The sequence below is a fragment of the Rana temporaria genome, chromosome 7 (genome assembly GCF_905171775.1).
Source record: "Rana temporaria chromosome 7, aRanTem1.1, whole genome shotgun sequence".
In the NCBI taxonomy this organism is placed as follows: domain Eukaryota; kingdom Metazoa; phylum Chordata; class Amphibia; order Anura; family Ranidae; genus Rana; species Rana temporaria.
The window spans coordinates 66,134,071-66,160,401 of record NC_053495.1 but is presented as its reverse complement, the minus strand read 5'-3'; the positions used below and the strand labels follow the sequence as shown (position 1 = coordinate 66,160,401).

Below are 26,331 nucleotides of genomic sequence, written 5' to 3'. Positions count from 1 at the left end.
GGCATTGTCGGATTGTACCCTTACTGGGGAGCCCTGCAGAACCTCCGTCCAGCCCAAAAGAGCCAACCGAGCTGCTCGGATCTCTAAGACATTTATGGGTAGGGCTGATTCTGCCCTTGACCATTTCCCCTGTAGGGTTAAATCGTCTAGGACTGCACCCCAACCTGATAGGCTGGCGTCCGTGGTTACTATCCTCCATGAGGGGGGATTGAACGATCTTCCTTTCAGAAGATTTTTTGTGACTAGCCACCAACACAGGCTCTGCCTTACCGCATAGGGAAGGGAAATGGGAAGATCCAAGGCCTGGAGTCTTTTGTCCCAGGCCGTGAGAATTGCTCTCTGTAGCCTCCGAGAATGGATCTGGGCATAGGGCACTGCCTCGAAGGTGGCCACTAGCTTTCCCAACAGGCGCATGCAGAGGCGTATAGATGGCCTTGTGCTGCTTAGGACTATGTGGATTAACTCCCTTATCGAGTCCACTCTGGACTGGGGCAGGAAGATCCGTTGTTGTCTTGTATCTAAAATCAGACCTAGATACTCCAACCTTCTTGTGGGCTGTAAAGCCGATTTGTCCCGGTTTAGAACCCAACCCAGGGACTCTAGGCAGTTTACTGCTAGCAACACTGCCCGATTTAGACCGGCCGCTGAGTGGTCGACTACCAGAAGATCGTCTAGGTAGGCCATGATCAGAATGCCCTGTTCCCTTAGGATGGCTAATACGGGGGCCAGGATCTTCGTAAAAACCCGAGGGGCCGTGGCTAGTCCGAACGGAAGAGCCACGAACTGATAATGCCGATAGTTTAGGGCAAAACGCAGATACCTGTAATGGCCTGGGAAAATCGGAACGTGCAGGTATGCGTCCTTTATATCGATGGAGGCCAAGAACTCCTTTCCTTGGAGGGCGGCCACCACCGAACGAATGGACTCCATTCGAAAAGACCGGACTCTTAAAAAGCGGTTTAATAACTTTAGGTCCAGAATAGGCCTGACGTCGCCGTTTGGCTTCGGGACAACGAAGAGGTTTGAGTAAAACCCTTGTCCTTGCTCCCCTGCTGGTACTTCCATAATCACTCCTTGAGATAGGAGTCGCTCTAGGGCGGACAGAAGCGATGCCTGTCTCTGAGGGTCGCCTGGAAGCTTGTACCCCTGAGTTACTGAGGACAGAACCCATTGGTCGGTAACTTGGGCCCCCCACAACTCCGAGAACAACCGTAGTCTTCCCCCCACTCGAGAGAGTGGGGGCGCCCCTTCACAAGGCTGCCTTAGGGGCAGCCTTAACCGGCTTACGGTTCCACGGTCTCTTGTTCCCTGCAGCTTGCCCCTGGGGCCTGTTTGCAGCTGCGCGTCCAGGAGGCCGTCGATACTGCCTAGAGAATGAGGGCCCTGGAACTGGAGAGGTTGGGCGCTTAAAAGAGGGACCTCGGAACCTTTTCTTAACCGGCAAAAGGGTGCTCTTACCACTAGAGATCTTTTGAATATATTTGTCAAGATCTTCTCCAAACAATCTCTCTCCTTGAAAGGAGAATCCTGTAAGGAGTTTTTTGCAGGGGGTTTCTGCAGACCAGTTCTTTAACCAAAGTAATCTTCTCATGTGAACCAAATACAGGGATAGGCGGGACGCCTGTTGGATTGAATCCTTGATAGCGTCTACCGCGAAACATAAAGCTCTAGGTAGATCGGCTAAGTCCTGAGCCTGTTGAGCCGGAAGGTCCTTTAGGGCCTGCTTGGCCTGGTCTTTTAAAGCCTGGCAGACGCCAATGGCAGCTACAGCTGGCTGGACCACTGCCCCCGCTGTGGCAAAGGATGCCTTCAGTAAGGTCTCAAGCCTTTTATCCACAGGATTTTTGAACATGTGAATATTGTCCACCGGACACGTTAACGCTTTATTGACACATGATATGGCTGCGTCAACAGTGGGGACAGCCCATTTCCTTGAAAACTCCTCCTCTAAAGGGTACATAACTGCGAACCTTTTAGGAGGCAAAAAAATCCTGTCTGGCTTAACCCAGTCCTGAAATATCAGGTCCTTTAATAAAGGATGGACCGGGAACACCAGGTTGGCTTGGGGCGCTTTTAGGGAGCCCAATGAGGACACAGCGGAGGCCAGAGGCTGAGGCAAAGGCATTTTAAAAGCTGACCGCACCATATCCGTTAAGGACTGGACCCACAATTTTTCTGCGTGAGAAGCTGAAAAAGGTTCTTCTATAGTAGAATCTTCAGAACCTAAATGGTCCAGGTGATCCTCAGCCTGGTCTACTGTATCTTCCAATTCCTCAGTGGAAAGGACATCTTCCTCAGGAGATTCAAACCTGGGAGACGGGGACCTAGCCCGCTTCTTCCCGGATAAAGAGGCCGTAATAAGAGCGGCCATCCTTTTTTCAAATCCACCCAAGGTGGAGGCTAACATCTCTTCCGTTACATAGGAAGGAGTTGGTTGAATAGGGCCCGCCATAGCACCTAGCAACCCCGATGGCTCACCCAGGGCAGCAACCTCCGGATCCTCCGGGGAGGTAGGGGCAGGTGGATTCTGGGAAATATCCTCCGAGCCCGATGGGGAACCCTTCGGCTTTTTAACACCTTTAGCATTTTTAGCGTTCCCTGCACCCTTAGGAGCCATAATAAACAAATCTGAGATACTCCGCTAATATACAACTAACTGTAATAGCTGGAGAAAAACACACATTTAAATAAATGAGGAAAAAAATTAGGCTAGGGTAATGTTAGACAGAAAACTAAACTTCCCAAAACCTAACAAGAGATAGCAATATTGAGCCCCAAGGGCTTAATCATATCCTAATATTGCTTCCCTTAATGCTGGGCTAAGAGAGTACCAAATGCTAAGTACTCTGACTGCTACTTAGTACACCGGCTTTTCAGAGAAAATATGAGCTTAAACAGCTCTTTAGCAAGGTGTGTACAAAAAAACGGCCACTAGGTGTCACTGTGTCAGCATAACATAGGCAAACCTATCCTGCTCAGCTCAGCATCGCTGCTCCGTGTCCCTTCACAGCCTTCAGCAAACTGACAGGCTAAATAGAGTTTTCCCTCTGATGTACAGAGGGGAGGGAACTCCCTGGGCGTCCCCCGCCCCTCCACGCAGCGTCGGCGCCTATAACAGTGCGCGCGCGCGCTCCCGACGCCGCTCTACAGGAAGCAGGAAGCAGAATCCATGTGGGGAGAGGAGCCCGGGAGCTGCTGGAGACACACAGACATCAGGAAGTAAGTAATTTAAACCTGACATGCTCCCCTTTACATTTCATGGAGCAAAAACACCTTGTAGCAGCAGCAGCAGTCTATTAGCCCAGCCAGAGGAACAGTATACCTGGGTGTTTGAGCCATCCAGTCATGCAGACTTTGTGGTTTCTCTTTAGCCCATGCACAGAGGCATAAAAAAAGGCTTTTCCCCAGAGTCCCCTGTGGGGAGCCCACTGACAAACCAAGTTCCGTAGGCCCCCCGCTTACCTTTCCACGCCGCAGGGTATTGCTCATGCAAGAGGCCCAATCTTCCCCCTTCATCGTGGGTATGGTCATAGACCTTCAGGGACCGGGGTCCAAGTCAGGAACACCACACACCTGGACCTATACAGCACTACTGGCAGCAGGTATCCATAGGTTAAAAAACCCAGTCCTGGAACCCAGAGTCCAGCCCTCCAAGGAGAGGCATTATAGGCAAAACCCCATCCACGAATTGGGGCCCGGGTATGAATGAATGAATGAATGAATGAATGAATGAATGAATGACTTGTATAGCGCAACACATGCGAACTGAATCGCCTCTGGGCGCTTTTTCCAGCCAGTATCTGCTTGGCTGGTGCGGTCATTTTTACCCCGTAGGATCATGACACGCTAGGGACACACAGTCACACACACATATATACATATATACTGTGCCAATTTGGACAAGATCCAATTTTACCTACCAGCATGTCTTTGGAGTGTGGGAGGAAACCGGAGTACCCGGAGGAAACCCACGCAGACACAGGGAGAACATGCAAACTCCAGGCAGATGGTGTCGTGGTTGGGATTCGAACCAGCGAACCTTTTGCTGCTAGGCCAAAGTGCTACTCACTGCACCACTGTGCTGCTGGGGTACCGTCCACTTTGGCTATGAAGCACCTTGGACGGATCCGGTCGGCTGGCCCTGGTCCCAAGGACAAACTGCAGGCACAACCTTCAACGTGCACCAACACCTAAGACACTGGCGAAAAAACTGAGGTACTCCCACTATGGGTGGGGGTTATATAGGGAGGGAACTTCCTGTCGGAGAGTGCCAGTGTCCATCACCTGAAGGTACACTATATAACCCATATGTAATGGCTATGCTGCTCTGTGTCCCGTGATGTACGATAAAGAAAACACAGCGCTCAAGAAATATCCGTTTTACTTTCAGGCAGATCATCCTCCTGGTTAGGCCTATCGGGCCGTTTGACCTGATCCTTTATGGACTGGCAAATGCCAATTGCTGCAACAGCTGGCTGAATAGCTGAACTGGCCAAAGAAAAAGGAAGCTTTTAATAATGACTCCAATTTCTTGTCAACAGGGTCTTTCAAGCCCAGTGCATTATCCACTGGATAAGTTAAGTCCTTGTTTAAGGAAGAGACTGCTACATCTACGAATGGCATGCTCCAATTCTTAACGAACCTTTGATCCATGGGATATGAAAAAAGGGAAAACCTCTCAAGAGGAACAAAAATCCTGTCAGGATATTCCCAATCAGCATATACTGCCTGTTCCAGCAGGGGGTGTAAGGGGAAAGCCTGTGCAGCCTAAAAAAGGCTCAGGGATACCGAGAGGACCAAGGGGGCTCAGTCACCTCTTCTTTAAGAAGCAGAATAAACCAGAATAAACCCCTGTGACTGAGAGGTAGACATCAACTGTATCTCCTTTAGTCCAGTTTGCTCAGAAGCAGACTCATCTGCCGGGGCACTCCACTGAATCCCGAGCTTTTTAGCTCTTCCCCCAATCTCAACCCATTCCTGCTACAAACTAGGAGGCTCCAGGAAGGGGGATCTGTCACGCTTCTTACCACCCTGTGGGATGGAGCCAATCATGCCAGCAATACTGTGCTCTAACCCGGGTAGGACTGAGGACAGTTCATCCTTGGTGATAATGGGTAGAGCAGCAGCATTGACTGTAGGCACAATACAAGATAGGCGCAGCGGCTCGGATTTCCCGAAAGCCTCCGGTCTTTCAGGGGATACAACACTAGGCATACAACAAGGTAAACAAAAATCCCTGTTCATTGAGGAGACACAGATTGTGTGTTCCTACTAGCTAGGAACAACAATCTGTCATCTCCTCTAGTCAGTCCCATCACCCTACAGTTCGAACACAGACTGAAGAACACAGCTAACCCCTTGCTCGCCCACTAGTGTGAACCCCTTCCCCCCACCAGTGACATTTACAGAGTAATCAGTGCCTTTCTATTAGGGCCGAAACAACTAAATCGATTAATCGACAACTAATCGATTAAGAAATGAATAGATTACTATTTTCATAATCGATTAATCGCCCAGTAACATAATGGGGTTTAACAGCCCTTTAGTACAAAACGAGCAAATCGCTACTGTAAATATTACTTTCACTGTCCCACAGTACAAAATGAACCCCTTACAGTACCGATTTGCTCTTTTTGTACTATTTTGTTTTTTTAACCCCATTATGTTACTAAATGGTGGTAATTAAATGGCCAAAAGAAAACTCCCTTAAAAAGTGATAACCATTTCATTTAGGTACAGTGATGCATGAGTAGTAGGAGGGATTATCCTGGGCTGGCCTACAATTTTTTTTTGGGGGGGGCAATGTCCAGATCTCTCAGTGATTATTATAATTCTGGGGGGGGTTGAAGACTGTGTCCCCCAATGAATGAGAAAGATCTGTATTTCGACAAGCTAAAAACTGGTTCCGGCCAGCTCAGCAGATTGTTTTAAAAAATAAAGGGATGCATTCCTATACGAAACAAACATAACTGGATATTTGCATTTATAGGCAATAACACTGGGGATTGTTGATCCAGGGAATAACCAATTGCCTTCAGGGGGTTTAGACAGAAAAATATTCCCCCTCAGCCGGTACAGCAAACTGGAACATGCTCCATAGGGATTTTTTTTTTTTTTGCATTCCTCTGGATCAACTGCGGGCATCGGATTCTGTATATGGTGTTTTTCTCATTTATTTTTTTCTATTAGTTAAAGTAGATGTACTTGGGTTTAAAGGACACAAGTCCATCATGTTTGCATCACACACTGGGATGTGATCACAAGGATGCTGCCAAGAAACATAGCAGGTTCTTCGATTTAACACCTTTGAGATTGGTTATCCACACATGCATGCTAAAGCATAACTATCCAATATTACCACACCGTTGCAGCTAAATCCAAGCACATACAGCACGGATATAATGCCTTCAGACAGGGAACAGCGGCAAAAAACTTTTGCTTAGTACATACGTGCATCCGTCCCCCTCTTCTCCCCCTCCGTGCATCTGTCCCCCTCGATCTGTCAGGATGAAGAGCGGAGGTAGGAGCCAGTAAATCCTGCTCCTACCTTTTCCAAATGTACAGAGTCAGTGATCACTGACTGTCCATTCACATAAACAAAATAGTTTTACCGCACTCAAATTTTAAAAACTACAATAAATGTGAGCTGCAACAAAAAAGTGATATACACACAGCAGTACATAAGAAAAGGATTATAGTTGCGCTGATAAGTGAAGATTTGAAATTGATAATCAGATGTTGACGAGACCAAGCAATAAAGTCCAAAGAGTCCAAAGTCCTTAAAATATAAATAAAATAGTGAAAAAATAATACAGTGAAACCCAAAAAAACGTAACCACCACCGGTGAAAACACCTTATGAGATATGCGCTTACCAAAAGGCAAGCATGTTAGGCTTGCGGCTGAACCCCAGCCAGGGTCTTTAAACTGGAACGGCCACCGGCATCAGGGATGAGGATCCTCCCGATTAGCGTGGATGGTATATTAATCCCAGGAAAAAGAGACTCACAATAGTGATGTACCATAAACACAATATTGGCTAAATAGTAACACACTGAGGAAAAAGAGAACCGCCACCAACAGGAAGCACCCAAGAGATTGCACGCTTACCAGACAAATAGCCTTTGATAGCTTGCGGCTGAACCCCAGCCAGGGCCTTTATATCGGAACTGTCTCTAACCTCACAGGCTCAGGGCTCTCCCAATTTCCAAAGTGTCAGTAAACCACCAAAAAAAGATAAACTCACATAGTGATGTACTGTAAAAAATGTATGAGTTTAATATAAAAAAATGCACTTACAGAAATAGCTTTCTTAAAAGTCTAAAAGGTGAGCCGGCCGGCTTCTACGAACACCCGTCCTCATGGACCGAAACGCCACACGTCAGAACGTCTCCTTGGGCCGCTGTCTCATTTTCAGTGCAGGGGAGGCTGCTGAGAAAAAGACTGGGGAATATGTGTCCCTAGTCCCTTTCCCTGTCTCAAAGGGGAAATGTCACGTCTGTTAAGACCCCTGATATCTCACCATAGCCCCCAAACAAGGCGAACAATAATAACAGCAATAAATAAATGCTAAAAAATAAATAAAATAAAAAAACTGACACACATGCCACTGTCACATGAGATGAAATAAAGTATCGGTAATCGGTATCAGCGAGTACTTGGAAAAAAATAGTATCAGTACTTGTACTTGGTCTTAAAGTGGTATCGAGACAACCCTAATGGAGAGGCACACAATGCAAGATGCTTGAAGTCCAGTGTAAAGTTTCCAGTGTCTGTCGATTTGGGGAGCCAAAACATCTAATGGTGTTGGTCCACTGTGCTTCATTAAGTCTAGGGTCACCGCAGCCGTCTACCAGGAGATTTTGGAACACTTTATGCTTCCTTCCACAGACAAGCTCTATGGTAATGCCGACTCCTTTTTCCAGCAGGACTTGGCACCTGCCCACAATGCCAAAAGCACCAAAACCTGGTTCAATGATCGTGGGATTACTGTGCTTAATTGGACAACAAACTCGCCTGACCTGAACCCCATAGAGAATCCATGGAGCATTGCCAAGAGAAAGATGAGAGACATGAGACCGAACAATGCAAAAGAGCTAAGGCTGCTATTGAAGCATCCTGGTCTTCCATAACACCTCAGCAGTGCCACAAGGAGATGGCTTCCATGCCACGCCGCATTGAGACAGTAATTGCTGCAAATGGGGCCCAAACCAAGTACTGAGTACATATGCATGCTTATACTTTTCAGTGGTCCGATATTGTTCCATGTACTATCCTTGTGTTATTGATTGCATGTAATATTATAATTTTCTGAGATTGTGGATTTGGGGTTTTCATGAGCTGTAAGCCATAAATCACCACAATTATGACAAATCACAGCTTGAACCATCTTGCTTTGCATGTAATGAGTCTATCGCATATATTAGTTTCACCTTTTAAGTTGCATTAGTGAAATAAATGAACTTGTGCATGATATTTAAATTTTTCAAGTTTCACTTGTATATACTGTGTAACGGCTACCCACTGGTGTGAGGGTCTCAGCCGTTTGAGACGTCCTTTTCCCTGGCAAGCTGCGATATGCAGGTACCGCCGGTATTTCCCATCGAACGCCCTTCCAAGAAACGAGACGTGCTACGTTTGAAGGGTCAAGTAGACTGACTTTATTTGGCATATTTCACCTGCTTATATCTGCTTACAACTGTTACAAGAACAATGACAGTTTCCGCCCTCCCCTTTTCCCAGTAGGGGGCTTCAACACAGACCCCCTGAAACAATGACATCTCCTTGAATTAATCACTTGGCCAGTTTCTAGCCGCTTCGGCACCTCACCCCACTTAACATTTCCTGGCCAGGCACATAGAATTCAATTAACCTTTAAAACAATTATCACTCACACATAATCCCCATCAGCATACACCTCACAGGGGGGCTGTTTACCTGCACACAAAAGAGGGTTCATTAGCTATGCGAAGAGTACATTAGCATTCAACAATGAAAAAAAACTTGTCCAATTAACCCTTTGAGCTCAGAATACAATGCGGTACATCCACTTGTGACAAGCCATGCAGTTCCTTGTAGTCCCCCTGCACGAAGATTATAACTGTCTCGGCAGCATGCATGTGTCCGTTACATACTGTATCTATATATTGCAAGACCTGCCTAGGAATCTCAAACTAGTAAAAGGATTACATTTGGCTAATAATCTTGGCTAAATGTCCATGTCGGAATTGATGCAGTTACTTGTTTCCATAAGTAGAGTTTCCTGGTAACGTGTATGAATTTGTATCAATGACCAAAAAAAGTGCTATAGTCCAAAGGCAGCTGTTCTGGATATTTATGGAAACCGGTCCAAAAAAATGGGGTTGAATAGATTTGTATAAGCATTTTTAAACATGCATTTACAGTCCCCTATTATCTTTCAGGCATGGTTGACATTGCAAAAACATGCACAGTTCATAAGGAATACTTTATAGTCACTCCAGGTGTGGAGGAGGGGTGAAGAGTGAGAGAAGCGGTAAGTTCAAACCGTAGCCCAGAGGCTCTCACCATTCCACGACAAATCGCTGGAATCTCTAAAATCTGACCCATCTTCATTTCCCCTGTGATGGCAGTAAAGCCGACAGTCTTGTCAGGGTGTCCATCTGTGCATGCAGATTTGCGGGGCAGGTCTGGCGCTGCCTACGTCAATGCATTTTGCACATGCGACTGTGCGCTTCTTTAGGACGTACGACGCAAGTTAGCACAGTCTTTTTAAAGGAACAGATGTCCGATCAGTGTGCAATATGTCAGTACGATTTAGGGCCCATCTTGTGGTGACAGATCATATTGTAATGATTTCAAATAAACAAGAGTAGAGAAATATAAAGTATGACAAATATACAGAGAAAATTTAGCCTGATGAGCATAATATTTAATTCTCAAAATATACAGGAAACGAGTCCACGCGAGGCATTAATTGGAATTTGTGGCTGCAATGTCACCAAATAACTTTTTAATATTGAATTAACTTTTTTAGGAAATGGCAACTGCCGGTTGCATAGACTAGAGAAAGCCCATAGAAGGGGGTGAGGTAAGCAACAGGTCTTTAATGGCACCCTGAGCATAAATGAGCATTAAACCCCTGAAGAGTGGGGGGGTCGCCCCACTACAAGGAAATGTTTTTTATAAACCCAAAACAAATTGCAATATTTTACAATACACTTACCCTCATAGCAATCCCGGACTGTATCAAAATAAACATAGTACTGGTCATTGGTAAAGAAGAGGAGGCTGAGCCACGAATCAAAGGCATATATTGGGACAATAAAGAGGATCCGTACAATATGTCGTTGTTCATTGGGACAGCTATAAGAGCGAAGGTGCATATAGATCTGAGGAAAAAAAAGGAAAACCAGAAACATTAAGTTTTAACAATGAAAACCAGTGATAAAGGCATGAAGGATAGGTTCAACTTTCCAAAAATAAAAAAAAAGCAGCACACAATGCTTTAAAAGGGGTTTTAAAGGTAAAAAAATGTTTTCCTAAATAGCTTCCTTTACCTTAGTGCAGTCCTCCTTCACTTACCTCATCCTTCGATTTTGCTTTTAAATGTCCTCATTTCTTATGAGAAATCCTCACTTCCTGTTCTTCTGTCTGTAACTCCACACAGTAATGCAAGGCTTTCTCCCTGGTGTGGAGTGTCGTGCTCAACCCCTCCCCTGGAATACAGGAGAGTCAGGACGCTCTCTACGTTGCAGATAGAGAAAGGAGCTGTGCATTAGTGGGCATCCCGACTCTTCTGTATTCCAGGGGAGGGGTCGAGCACGACACTTCACACCAGGGAGAAAGCCTCGCATTACTGTGTGGAGTTACAGACAGAAGAACAGGAAGTGAAAATTTATCAGAAGAAATGAGGACATTCAAAGCAAAATGGAAGGATGAGGTAAGTAAAGGAGGACTGCACAAAGGTAAAGGAAGCTATTTAGGAATAACATTTTTTACCTTTACAACCCTTTTAACCACTCAAGACCCGGACCACGGTACGTGATTGTGCCCAGCCGTGCCATTCTACCGACGTATATCGGCGTTAGGCGGTCCTTAAGTGGTTAAGCTCCGCTGCCTATACCTCTGTATGGGCAGACGGTTCTTGAGATGAAGGCAGTGTGAATGAACCATGAGCATGCCGATTAGCACTCACAGTTCATTGATACTACTGTCCTCTCCTTTGTGGTTGCGGATGAGACTTGTAATTTATTAATTCACAGAGTCCTGTCTCCAGGCGAAGCTTGGCGGGCTTCAATCAGTGCTGGATACTACCACACTTAGTAGTAGGAGGCATGTTGTGTGTACTAAATGCTCTTTATCCGCCACACACACACTTTGTAGACTATACTTTCACACAAAACAATATGAAAACACTAAATTGAGATTTTTTTTTTTAAATTGATCCTACAATAATTTGATCGTTCGTACACAACTTTCAAGAGACCCGATCATGACAATTCACGTGACATTATCCAATGGGACAAGCTAAAAAAAAAAAAATTCCACTACAACACAACACATTACATCACTTCCGAATTTTTATTCTGTCATACGAGAATTTTCATAACTGTAGTAAACTATTTTTGATATGAGACTAGCATGCAAAAACACAAAAATTTGATAATCCCATTCTGCGTACCAGGCATTCTCCTTTGTGTCACTTAACGGCATCTTAGGCCTTGGACTCTAAGCATTACTTGTTTCCAAACCCCAAATATCCCCTAAAATTATTTATAGGCCACCTGGCTTCCAACTATTGCACACAGACCTTTTTAAACTTTCAGAAATTTTCCATGCCACCTAGTTTATTCTCTCTTCTAAGTGAGAAGGGAGGCAGTAAATGAATGTCATTTCAGCCTGATGGGTGAGTGGACAAGAGTAACAAGAGCAAACAATGTGTAGAGGTCTTCCTAAACTCATCTACGGCTAGAGTATCCTTATTATTGCTCCTTATTTTTAATTTGCTTTTACACCCTCATACAGGACAGTAAAGGAAAGAATCGTATGTATAAAATATGTTTTATTGGTGTAAAAAATATAAATACAGGACCATGGTTTGTACATTAAAGAAAATTACATCCTGTTTAGGGAAATTTAATTTTGTTCTTTATGACCTACATATAAAAGCACTGACTAGAGTATGTTTTAGCAAACAGCTGCCTGCTCTCATTAAAGAAAGTAAATCTAATTTGTGAATCAAAAGAGATCAAGTGACCTTGATCACATGGATTTTAATTAGAAGCCTCCAAGCCTAGAATCCAGAACAGCTTCCGCAAGCCGTTTTCATCACAAGATGTCCTTTAACCACATCAGTCTTCCATCATTCAAATTCTTACAAAACATATAACCAGTTGAAATGTCAACAACAAATCCAAAATAAATTTTTATTGGTCCAACAAAATAACTATATCTCTAGTGTCTTGAAGTTGAGGGTTTGTACCTTAGTCTTCAACTTAAAGCGGTATTAATAAACCCAAAACGAAAAAAAAAAAAAAAAAGTATTGTATTGTAGTTTACCAGTCAGATGTGGTGGCTGCATCAGTTTTCTTTGGCTTCCCCCCCCCCGTTTTCACCTGGTGATCTGACCAGTTACATGGCTCCTGTATTAGTGAGACACAGCTCTGGAGGAATGAGCAGAGGAGGCACAGCAGCATTGTCAGTCTGGGGGGAGGGTAGCGCTAAAACGTATTAGCAGATTTAGAACCACCAACACCATAGCCAAACTTTATATAAGCACACATTTTATTCATGCAAAACCTCTCTCTCAAAAGGAGCTGCTTATAAACATTTTAACTACCTCAATACTGGGCCAAATTCTGACATTTCTCACTTACATGTAAAAATCTACTTTTTTTCGTAGAAAATTACTTAGAACCCCCAAGCATTATAAATATATTTATTTTTTAATCAGAGATCCTAGAGAATAAAATGGCAGTCATTGAAATATTTTAATGTCACAATATTTGCGCAGTGGTCTTTCAAACACAATATTTTTTGGGGAAAACAAACTTTAATAAATAAAAAAATAAAAAAAAAAGTTAGCCCAATTTTTTGGAATAATGTGAAAGATTAGGTTATGCCGAGTAAATAGATACCCAACATGTCACGCTTTAAAATTGCGTGCCCTCATGGAATGGCGGCAAACTACGGTAATTTAAATTATCCATAGGCGAGGCTTTAAAAGCCTTTGCAGGTTACCAGTTTGGAGAGAGAAGAAGGTCTGGTGCGGGGTGACGGGGGCGCTTTTTTTTATATTTATTTTATTTATTTATTTTTGCACAGTAAAAAAAAAAAAGAAAAAAATTAAACTTTTTTGATCACTTTTATTGTTAGAAATTTAAAGCGTCGCCTATGGAGATTTTTAAGTATCGTAGATTGTCGCCATTCCACAAGCGTGTGCAATTTTAAAGCATGACATGTCGGATACCAATTTTCTAGGCGCAACATCTTTCACATTATACAAAAAATTTTTTTTTAAATTGGCCCAACATTACTGTTCTCTTATTTTTTAATTCACAAGTGTATTTTTTTCCCAAAAAATTGCGTAAGATCGCTTCGCAAATATGCTTGACAAATTATTCCACCATCTCCATTTTATTCTCTGGGGAATACATTATATATTTATTTATTGTTTGGGGTAGGGTCGAAACGAATCAATAATCGACAACTAATCGATTATGAAAATAATCGTTAGTTGCAGCCTGTTAGAAAAGTTTGTTTGTGCGTCTATTAAAATAGAGCCAACACTGATTTTTAATATGGCTTCTGAGCACATGTTGTATCAACTTGTTATATTCTTTGTTCTAACAAACCCCGTACATAAATTATAGAGATATTAGGCTTACCCATATATGGGTAACAGGTTGTACAGGAAACACTGGTGGTGAATAAAGTGCCATTCTGTACCAGGGACCTTCAGTGTTTCCTTACAATGAAACAACGATAAAACTTTTCATTGGCTAAGTATGAGAAGGGGGGGGGGGGGGGGGGTCTTCCCTTCTCCTCTCTCACGTTTGCTATAATCTTCACCTTGTAACCTTCACACAAAAATGTATCGTTGCATTTTGAATAAATTGTGTTCACTTTTAAACACAAGGAGTTTGACTGAAAACAGGGGAAGAATTTTAACATTTTTGGTCCTTCGAGCCGGAACCAATGGATGGATCTCTTGGGTAAAACGATCCCGACAGAACCCAGTGAGTATTGGACCTCAAAAGCTCACCGAGAAACCCCACTCAATGCTAGTGTTAAACAGGGAGTAGTTGGACTGGGACCCATATCCACCATCTGGTTTTGATTCTGCTTTGACCAGTCCTCCTGTGTTTGAAAGGCAAGAGAATTTAAATTACTTTTCATTCTTTTCCAAGTCTCTTCTGGTTTGTTCTGTGTGTTTTGTTTATGCAAGTTACATTGGTAGTGATTGTATAATATCGCAATAATCCATTGCTCGAAGACAGAGGCATTTGGGGATGTTGCCCAAGGTAAAAAAAAAAACACAACACACACACACACACACACACGTCTCCCGCTGTCCGGACAGACAAAAAATGATTTGAAGTATACCAAAAACGTCAGAGGTTGAATACCCTGACGGTTTAAGCGCTAGTTAGCGGAGTGATCTTGAAAGACCACCAAGTTAACTTCTGTGTGTTTTAGTTTCTTCTATTATGTTTAACCTTTCTGTTGACGCTGTAACTTCATTAAACAATGGTAGAACTGAGCCGAGGGTCGCTAGTCTGGTGTTCTATAACTTTTTTTATGTAATCTTTATTTTGAGAATTTTCAAAGAACAGACATACAGTCAGCCAACATGGCTCAGAAAAAGGACAAAGACATTACATGACATAAAACATTGGGCCGGGTACATGTGTTCAACATAGGGGTAGTAACAATCCAGGGGTGCACCTATCTCTGCCTCTGAACCTCCAGTGTCTCAGGTTCTCTACTCTCTGGCCCCCTCACCAGAGGAGGTCGCAGCCTGAGAGGGCCCCGGTGCAAGCAGCCCATCCGGGCCTGCACAGTGTATCCAAGTGGCCCAAATGGAGTAGAATTTGTCATATTTGTCCTTACACTGCGCCATGCACTTCTCAGCAGCCATGATTTTATTCACAAATGCCACCCATTCAGTACGAAGTGGTACCTGTGGCATCTTCCAATGGATCAGAATCAACCCGACGGGCCGCATTGAGCAGATGGGGCAGTGTGGACTTGCGATACTGGCTGGCAGGAACAGTGGGGAATTGTAGCAGAGACTCCAACGGGGAATCCGGGAGTTCTACGTCTAAAATGAGCTTAAAGTGGATGTAAACCCCAATTTTTTTATTTTTTTTTATGTCACAAAGTAGAGAATAAGATTTCCTGTCATCTGTGCCCAGTCTTGCCCACAGAGTTAATCCAGCGCTGAGCAATCCTCTTTTTATTGTTCAGTGAAATAAAACAGATTTCCAGATAAAACCAAAGTCCTTGCTTTGAGTGACAGGTTATTTACATATCTCGTGCACTAGCTTGCAGAAATGCACAGCTTCTGTAAAAAGTGCCCAATTCACATCCCCATCTCCCCTCCAGCTCTCCTAGGAATGGTTGTCCTTCCTGTGTTTTAACTAAATGTTTTCAAAACATTTAGTCATTTACCAGAATGTGTTATGTGGGGGAGGGGTGGATTTCTCACTTTTTATACTTCCACCCAGTAATGAACTTAAGGCTGGTTCACAGTGCGCTGTGCGAGATCGCAAGTGATTCGCACCGCACTGCTGTTCATCTCACATGCGATGCAATTTCAGCTATACAAACTGTATGGCTGAAATCGCATCTCATTTGGACCAAACACGCACAGGACCCTTTTTTTGGTCCACAACAGAATCGCATAGGTGTTCACACCCATGCGATCCGATTCATGTCCTAACTGTCAGTTTGCAGTGTGATATGTGAGCTGAAATGGGGATTGTCATTACCATTGTATGAAACTCCCCAGCAGTTCGCATATGGCAGTGTGAACTGCCATGCGAGTCGGGTGCGATGTGAAACCGCAGTCGGTTCGCAGGGTTCCCGAATCGCACCAGTGTGAACAGAGCCTTGGTGGGAGCAGTCAGGTGACATTTCTAGGCTGTATGCTTTGAGGCTTGGTTCACACTGGTGAAATGTCACCTGGCTGCTCCCACCAAGGCTCTGTTCACACTGGTGTGATTCGGGAACCCTGCGAATCCACTGCGGGTTCCCACATCGCACCCGACTCGCACGGCAGTTCACACTGCCATATGCGAAACTGCTGTGGAGTGTCATACAATGGAAATAACACCCCCATTTCAGCTCACATATCGCACGAACTGACAGTTAGGACATGAATCAGATCGCATGGGTGTGAACACCCATGCGATTCTGGTGTGGACCAAAAAAAGGGTCCTGTGCGTGTTTGGTCCGAATGTGATGCGATTTTAGCCATACAGTTTGTATAGCTGAAATCGCATCACACAGACATCGCATGTGATCTGAACAGCAATGCGGTGCGAATCACAGGAATGCGTGTACAGTGGTGGGTAGTACGTGCAGGATGGTGTCAGGATTGTGGCTAGTGTCAATTTTTTTTTTTTTTTTTTTTTACAATTAAATTTTCTTTTCAAAGGTTTTTGAGACCAGTGGATTTTTTTTTATACATTTTTTCAATTTTATTTTTTTTTTATTTATTTTTGTACTATTGAAGGGAGGGTGGGGTTTTATTTAAATATATTTTTTCACAGTGCTTTTGGGAAAGGGGGTGGGGGGATGCGTCAGTGGATTTATTTTTTCATGTTTTTTTTTTACAATTTAATTTGATTTGTTCTTAATTTTTTTTTTTTCAGTCATATTGTGTCAATGTCAGTATTTTTTTTTTAATCTTTTTTTCTACAATTATTTTTTTTAATATTCATTGCAGTTTTATTTTTTATGAGCTCTGTTGGGGGGCTTTGGTGAGATGTCAGGGGTCAAAACAGACCTCTGACATCTCCCCTTTGAGACAGAGAACGGGAGTGAGGTCACAGATTCCCCACTCCCTTTCTCACACTGAAGATGAATGGAGGGAAGACAGTTATCTCCCCTCCATTCATAAACTGAAGCAGAGTAACACAGGTCACTCTGCTCAGTTATCGCAAGACAGAGAGCGTTGGGTAACGAACGCGCTCTCTATGTCCCATTCAGAAAAAGAAAGGACGGTAAATGACATATATACCAGTCCATTTCTCCGCTCAACATCCTGACAGATTAACCCCCCCAGCCTGCGGGAGAGCAGAGGAGGGGAGCCGGCTGCGGGGGACGGCACGAAGGAGGAAGACACAACGGGCGGATAAGGAGGAGAGAAGGGGGGACATAGAAGAAGGTGAGGGGAGTTGGTGGAGGAGAACACGGAGGTGATCAGTACAGCTGAGGGACAGCCGTGAGCACCGATCTCTCTGCATGGCTTTAGCTCAGATTTCCCAAGCTTTAAACATCCCAAGGAGCACTGTGCAAGCGATAATATTGAAATGGGAGTATCAGACCACTGCAAATCTACGAAGACCTCTAAACTTTCAGCTCATACAAGGAGAAGACTGATCAGAGATGCAGCCAAGAGGCCCATGATCACTCTGGATGAACTGCAGAGATCTACAGCTGAGGTGGGAGACTCTGTCCATAGGACAACAATCAGTCGTATACTGCACAAATCTGGCCTTTATGGAAGAGTGGCAAAAAGAAAGACATTTCTTAAAGATATCCATAAAAATTGTCGTTTAAAGTTTGCCACAAGCCACCAGGGAGACACAAACATGTGGAAGAAGGTGCTCTGGTCAGATGAAACCAAAATCAAACTTTTTGGCAACAATGCAAAACGTTATGTTAAGCAACACAGCTCATCACCCTGAACACACCATCCCCACACTGTCAAACATGGTGGTGGCAGCATCATGGTTTGGGCCTGATTTTCTTCAGCAGGGACAGGGAAGATGGTTAAAATTGATGGGAAGATGGATGGAGCCAAATACAGGACCATTCTGGAAGAAAACCTGATGGAGTCTGCAAAAGACCTGAGACTGGGACGGAGATTTGTCTTCCAACAAGACAATGATCCAAAACATAAAGCAAAATCTACATTGGAATGGTTCACAAATAAACATATCCAGGTGTTACAATGGCCAAGTCAAAGTCCAGACCTGAATCCAATCGAGAATCTGTGGAAAGAACTGAAAACTACTGTTCACAAACGCTCTCCATCCAACCTCACTGAGCTCGAGCTGTTTTGCAAGGAGGAATGGGAAAAAATTTCAGTCTCTCGATGTGCAAAACTGATAGAGACATACCCCAAGCGACTTAAAGCTGTAATCGCAGCAAAAGGTTGCGCTACAAAGTATTAACTTAAGGGGGCTGAGTAATTTTGCACGCCCAATTTTTTAGTTTTTTATTTGTTAAAAAAGTTTGAAATATCCAACAAATTTCGTTCCACTTCATGATTGTGTCCCACTTGTTGATTCTTAAAAAAAAAATTAGTTTTATATCTTTATGTTTGAAGCCTGAAATGTGGCAAAAGGTCGCAAAGTTCAAGGGGGCCGAATACTTTCGCAAGGCAGTGTGTGTATGTGTAATTATATATTATATATTATATATATATATATATATATATATATATATATATATATATATATATATATATATATATATATATATATATATATATATATATATATATATATATATATATATATACACACATACATACATACATACATACATACATACATACACACACACACACACACACACACACAACACACAATTAGGGCTGTTACTGATCAAAATTTTTCTGTTCGATTAATCGTTTGTTTTTTTAATCGATTAATTTCGATTAATTATAACGCACATACAGATCCAACAACTTTTAGCTGATCTCCCTGCAGGCTGATTCCCAGTGCAGCTTCCAACCACTGGAAAAAAGGATAGCAGGATACAATAAACAAAGGCAGCGCTCGATGGGAATAGCATTAAAACTTTTATAGTCTTGAAGTCGGTAACCAAATAAATATTACACTGGAGATAAAATCGATGTAGCTACATAAACTGTAAAAATGGTGCGAGTAATACCAAACGGTACCAAAAGCAGTCATAAAAACATGTAGCCAAGTATGATACTGGTATAAAAATGTGTACAATGATACCACTGCTGAATCCAGATGAGGAGAGGTTAACATTAGTCCGTCGGCATGTAGATGTCCCATGAAGGGAACTATCACAACTCCCAGTGGATGGCTGTAGAATCCCAGGTTGATAGAGGGAAGTGTAACCGCCCTTGTGTGTGGCAGATAGTAAGGTCCCGCCGGCATGCAGATATAAAAGGCACAGCAAAAGAGCCCTTCAGATGGACATGGCAAGCCCTGCTGGTGTCCGTGACGTTACTGGATTTCCGACGGAACTCCCTGAAGGCCCAGAAGCCGCTACCAATCAAAAGAATTTTAATCGATCAAAAAATATAAATATATATATATATATATATATATATATATATATATATATATATATATATATATATATATATATATATATATATATATATATATAATTTATTAATAATATTAATCACACACACACACACACACACCGTAATTATCGTGGTATACCGCGCCCCGGCATATAACGCGCACCCCAAGCTCAGCAAGGTAAAAAAGAAAAAAAAAAAAGGAAAACTAATTTTTGCCCTGCGTCCATCGGTAGCCTTGTCCGGCGTCCGTCTGCGGCTTCCTTGCGCGGGGTCCGTCTGCGGCTTTGGAGGTGTCCATTTTGGCGCGAGCCGAGATGAGACGGATTTCCTGTGTGTTCGGCATGCCTCGGCTCCTCTCGCGTTGCTGCGGGCGTAGCCAAGCGTGACGGAGCCTAGCCGAGTGCGCCCTGGATTGCATGAAAAAAAACCCTGTATGGTGTCCCCGGCTTAAAGTGGACTTCCACCCATTTTAAAGACAGCAGCTACAAAAAGTGTAGCTGCTGACTTTTAAGACACTCACCTATCACACGGTCCAGCAATGCAGGCGTACGAAGCCTTGCTCCTCTCCGAGGAGCTGGCATTCTAACTGTGGGCGCCCCGGACCCTTGACATGTCCCAGAAGATTGCGGGGGGGGGGGGGTGATCTTCCTTCCAGCGCCGCAGAGCCAGGGGAGGAAGTGGAAGCTGGGTACCCACTCCTCCCCCCCCATAAAAAATAAATAAAAAATGTGGCATGTCAGGGGGGCCACCAGTACTTAAGGGGAAGGTTAATTTTTGGGTGAAACTCCGCTATAAGGCGTTATTTGCCACTAGTTGCCCCACACAACCCCTACCCTGTCCGCTCCCAATTCCACCCCTAAACACACCCTTGTAAACAATTTCATGAAAGGACACTTAATATTTATTTTTGTAACTTGATTCTGCTTAAAAAAAAAAAAAATTTAACAACTTTAACAGTGCAGCCTATCAATGGCCATCAATGCAGCCCATCACTGTGTGGAGATCACAGGGAGAAGAGCCGTTCGAATTGCGCAGAGGATCTTATGCTGTGACACAGCTTGGATCTGAAAAGCCAGCAATGGCCCGCCTCCTATAAAAGACATCACACTACTTAAATTTCCTGCCATTTCCTCAAGCATTAAGGGCTTGATTGCACTATCCACAAGCTAAATGCTCCGTTTAGCGGGTGAGTAGATGTCCGTTTTTGTTTGCAGTGCGGGAGATGAGGCAGTAGTGCGTTTCAGCATATTTTATATTTTTTCCGCTGATCTTCTCAAAACTCCAGTAATCTCCACACACACCAGCAATCAGGCACAAGAAAATCGCCTTTACCTAATAAGAGCCGGTTCACACTGAGGCGGCACGACTTTGGGGGCGACTCGGCAAGGAGTCCTGAAGACGACTTCAGAGGCGACTTGCAAAATGACTTCTGTATAGAAGTCAATACAAGTCGCCCCCGAAGTCGTACAAGAACCTTTTTCTAAGTCGGAGCGACTTGCGTGGCTCCTATTAGAATGATTCTGGTGAATAGAATGGGACGAGACTGGTCAGGCAGCCAAGTCGCCCGACGAGTCGCCCCAGTGTGAACCGGCTCTTACTGTTTTGTAGCTCTCTTCAATAGACCATGTGACAAGCTGCAAATTATTTATTAGTGATTGGCGACTTCTGCTGGGATCTGATTGCTGTTAGAGAAGAGTGGAGAGTTTTGGGTTAACTCGTAATGCTGCCAATATCTGGTGCATGTGAAGTAGTGACAAGTAGGAAATAACGTATAATGGATAATGTGTGGTAGCATCGATATATTCACAAAAGTTCCATTCACAAAAGTCAAACCTTGCACATCCAGAGTGGTCCTGCAGCAGGCAAGACTGTTACAATGGGATGTAAACTTCTAATTTCTGGCCCCATCAGCTCACAACACCCCCCCCCCTCCCCCCTCCCCCTCAGCTTTTGCAGCAGCTTACACAGGATCTGTAGTCCTTGGCCTGGCAGTTTGGTAATGGAGTGTTCACCACATTTAAAATAAACCACCTAGTAAACACACACACACACACACACACACACACACACACACACACACACTGTATACAATACCGAATATTTGTTTACAGAATCTACTCTGGAAGAGAAACACTGGAAATAAGCACAAAAGGGTTAAGCCGCATCATCATCACCTGCCTTCTGTTGCTGGGTACTGATCATGTTGTTAGGGAGGCCACAGCATTATATGAGAAAAATGCACCTGTGTAAAGACAGGTAGCACAGAAATGCAAAGTTGTGGAAATACAGAAGACTGCCCATACTGAGCTCTGTAGTAAAAACAATTTACACTGCTCTGTTATAAACTACGTGTAATTTATTGAATTGGGATTTTGAAGCATGCAATGGGTTTTTTAACAAAAATAGGAAGAAGGGGGGGCCCAGTCAAATGATCTGACAAATTAATGTAAAATGGGCTCAAATGACTCAACTACTTGCCGACCAGCCGCCGCAGTTAAACGGCGGCAGGTCGGCTCGGCTGCGCGAGATCACGTAGCTATACGTTATTTTGCTATGCAGCCAATGGGGGCGCTCTCCCCTGGTCCAGACGCTCATGCCCGGCGGGCGCGATCACCGCCGGGCACCCGCGATCGCTCGTTACAGAGCGAGGACCGGGAGCGGTGTGTGTTAACACACCCCTCCCGGTCCTGTCAGGGGGAGAAATGACTGTTCGCTATTCAGACAATGTATGAACAGCGATCTGTCATTTCCCCAAGTCAGTCCCACCCCCCCCTTCAGTTAGAACACACCCAGGGAACATACTTAACCCCTTCCTCGCCCCCTAGTGTTAACCCCTTCTCTGCCAGTGGCATTTTTATAGTAATCAATGCTTTTTTTATAGCACTGATTGCTATAAAAATGCCAATGGTGTCAAAAGTGTCCGAAGTGTCCGCCATAATGTCGCAGTACCGCCGCCATTACTAGTAAAAAAAAAATAATAAAAATGCCATGCCAAACTATGCCCTCTTTTGTAGACACTATAATTTTTGCGCAAACCAATCAAACGCTTATTGCGATTTTTTTAACAAAAAATATGTAGAAGAATACGTATCCGCCTAAACTGAGGGAAAAAAAAATAGTTTATATATATATTTTTGGGGATATTCATTACAGCAAAAAAGTAAAAAATATTCATTATTTTTTCAAAATTGGCGCTCTATTTTTGATTATAGCGCAAAAAATAAAAACAGCAGAGGTAATCAAATACCACCAAAAGAAAGCTCTATTTGTGGGGGGAAAAAGACGTCAATTTTGTTTGGGAGCCACGTCGCAGGACCGCGCAAATTGTCAGTTAAAACGACAGTGCCAAATCGCAAAAAGTGGCCCAGTCATTGACCAGCAATATGGTCTGGGGCTGAAGTGGTTAAAACAGACCCTTCCCATAGTAATTTCCTATCCTGGTCGCAACCCCCCAGCTGAAGAAAAAAAAAAAAAAAAAAAAAAAAGTTTCCCCCTTTACAGCACTACCCGCTTTCTTATCCAGTCAATGACACTAGGGCCCCTGCTGCCTCCTGGGATGTTTACATTACGTTCCGGGAGACATTGTCTGGCTAAGGGGCACAAAACGTGCACATCTGTATTCGAACATACGCATACATGGCACAAGTGTCTACAATATCGCAGATACCAGAACCCAGCAGTGGGGGAAGAGACCTGTGGCACACCTGCATGGAAAATTTAAAAAGTAGGGCATGGGAGATGAGCCACAGGACAAGAACATTGCAGAAGTGAAGTTACCCTTTAAATCAGAGTTCTCTGCTTGAAAACTGTGGGACACCCAGGCTCTATACCATGGACTGCCTTTCATGAAAGACACAAAAAAGCCATAATGTGTAGAAATACTGTGGCGTCTAGCAGAGAGCTTTATCCACAGTCCATATGAAATCTGCCCCCAAGTGTCTTTAGCCCAAGTACTGAAGCACTTGGAAAAGACAAAATCATTTGAGATTTAAAGCAGTGATCAGGATAAAGCGACCAAAATGCACATAAACAAAAAAAATAAAAATAAAAAAAAGTCAGTTAAATTATTCCTTCCATTTCCAATGAATAAATCAGCACAGACTGGCAAAAGAGCCACATACCTGGTGACAGGTTAAAAGTAGTGCAGTCCAGACAAAGAATCCCGAGATGGCCTGAGCAGTGGTTGTCATAAGGAACATAGGCTGTTCTAGAGTGAAAGGAATCTCTTCTGGTATCCTAGAGAAGTTTGGACTGGTAGGAGATGTAGTGCCTGGCAGTGTGGCAATAGGCTGTTCAGCAACCATACCTGTGCCCTCCTGAGAGAGGTCACCTAAACTGGACATTGTCATTATGTCCTACAAGAACAAAAAAGAAGAAAAAAAAATGATTAAAAACACCAATAAGTATAGCATTTATACTTTACTATCAAACCTAGTTAAAATACTAATTTATATGTTAAAAAAAAAAAAAAAAAAAATCTGTAGTTCACTAAATGCATGCTTTAAATAATACAAGGATTACTGCTCAGAGTACAAATAACTTGTGAATTTTTCATGCCGTCATCGTAATCATCCTTTTTTGTGGTACTAAAAACAAAATTTTAAAATGTGTTGAATATGAGGTCAAAGGTATACTTCTGACAAATTTAAAAAAAACTAACTGTCCTAAAGCAAACCTAACAAATCCTATGAATAATGAATGCAGTCATTGCAATAAAAAAGCCACATTTGACAAGACTAGTCATCAGATTTGTCAAGCAAATGGTTTAGTCTCAAAAAAAATAAGTTTTGCATTTTTTTTTAGGCACAACATATAGGCAGGCCTCAAAATTTCCCCTCGCCCACTCGCATTTTGCGAGTGCAAAATCATTTCTGGCAAGGAGCTGGGAGAGGGGGGGCGGGGGAACGCCGTTACCGCCGACATGCGGGGATTGATGGGGAGCCGTTCTCCCATCAATCACCCTGGGGAAGAGAAAAGCCGCGGGATTACAAGCCGATAACCCGCTGTTACAGCTTACTTTCCATTGCGGCTCCATCCGCTGCACTCGCGGTTACACACAGCCCCGCCTCCTGCCTGTATCATACAGACAGAACACGTCCCAGCATTGGACTGGCATTCTGTCAATCTGATACAGGCACGGGTCAGGAGGCGGGGCTGTGTGTAACTGCGAGTGGAGCGGAGGGACCTGCAATGTAAAGTAAGCTGTAACAGCTGGTTATCAGCTATGTCGGGCGTCGCAGCCTCGCCTGTGTGTCTCTGTCGCCGGCTCACCTACCTGCCTGCCTGCCTATGCCGCTATATACACAGTATGGCAGGCGCGGCAGGTCTGTGCCTTCTCTGCACTCCCCCCTCCCCACATTGTCTTTCTGCCTTAAGCATACAAACGTGAAGCACGACCGCGCTGGACAATGGGCGGGACTTTTTAAGTTGAAAAGTGTGTGATTGGTTGCTAGGCAGCGGGCCGGTCCCAGCAAGAAATCACTCACTTTTAATGGGAAAGGTCCCGCCCATTGTCCAGCGCAGCCACGCTTCATGTCCTGTGTGAATAAGGTAGGTTTTCTGTGTGGAGGGGGTGTGCTGTGCAGTGCAGTGCAGGACAGGGCTTGGGTTTGATATTAAGAGAGGACTGTGATATGGGGTGATCAGTCTTAGATGGGGTGGTCTGTGATTGTGGGGGGTTCAGTCTGTGATTGGGGGGGGTCAGTCTGTGATAGGGAGTATGTGATTTGGTGGGTCAGTCTGTGATAGGGAGTATGTGATTTGGTGGGTCAGTCTGTGATAGGGGGGTCTGTGATTGTGGAGGGGTCCATCTGTGATTGGGGGGTCCATCTGTGATTGGGGGGATCAGTATGTGATGGGGGGTCTGTGATTGTGGGGGGTTCAGTCTGTGTTTGGGGGGGGGGGATCAGTCTGATGGGGGGGCCTGTAATGGGGGGTTTGTGATGAGGAGGGATGTGATGTAAGGGGGGGGGAGACACTGATGTAAAAGGGGGTCTGTGCCGAGGCTGCAATGGTGGGCACAGAGGCTGCAATGATGGGCAGAGGCTGCAATGGTGGGCACAGTGGGCAGAGGCTGCAATGGTGGGCACAGGCTGCTATGGTGGGCACAGTGGGTAGAAGCTGCAATGGTGGGCAGAGGCTGCAATGGTGGGCACAGTGGGCAGAGGCTGCAATGGTGGGCACAGGCTGCAATGGTGGGCACAGGTATGGATGTACTGATAAAGTTTGTAACTTAATTCGGCATAGAACATGCAAGTGTAATTTCATGAGATAATTTGAGGGCGTGTTTAGGGGCAGAATTAGGGGTGGTGCAGGGTAAGGATTGGTTGGGTCAACTGGTGGCGAGTAACCCTTAAGGCCTGGCTAGTAGCGCAGGACTTGAAATTTTGAGCCCCGATATAGGGATAACCTGCCTTTTCACCGTGGTTCACATTGGTATGAATCAACATGTCAAAATCGGTGGCAATTGCACCTTTGCGGCACCGATTTAAAAAAGTAGTTTATGTACCACTTTTTGCGATTTCGGGCTGCATTCCCGCAGCTCAGTGTGAACCTGGGCTAAAGAATAAATGCTATTCAGTAATTTTAGTCAATGGGCCAGGACAAAAATTTGGAAGCAACTTTGTTACAGACCATTTCATAAAACACTCCTACTGTCCTCCTGGATGTGTGCATCCATTTCGAAAAGCATCACTGAACTAGGACTGTGTACAGCATATATTGAAAAACTTTTGGTACTCTAACTACTATAACCTATGGAAGAGCCCTGGGGCCATCATAAAAAAAAAAATACTAAATTCTGAGTTTCAAAGCCAGAATTCTGAGATT

The 26,331-nt window shown here is 44.0% G+C and overlaps 1 protein-coding gene across 4 annotated transcripts in view; it reads right to left on the bottom strand.

Annotated features, from left to right (window-relative positions):
• The window catches only part of TMEM184B (transmembrane protein 184B), a 164,099-nt gene that overhangs the window by 72,312 nt on the left and 65,456 nt on the right, over positions 1-26,331 (bottom strand). For all 4 annotated transcript variants that reach the window (XM_040359528.1, XM_040359531.1, XM_040359530.1 and 1 more), the window contains 2 exons: positions 23,625-23,858; positions 10,204-10,369 (listed from right to left, as the gene is read on the bottom strand). In XM_040359528.1, coding sequence (XP_040215462.1) covers positions 10,204-10,369; positions 23,625-23,858 — 400 coding nt within the window. The remainder of the gene's footprint in view (positions 1-10,203; positions 10,370-23,624; positions 23,859-26,331) is intronic.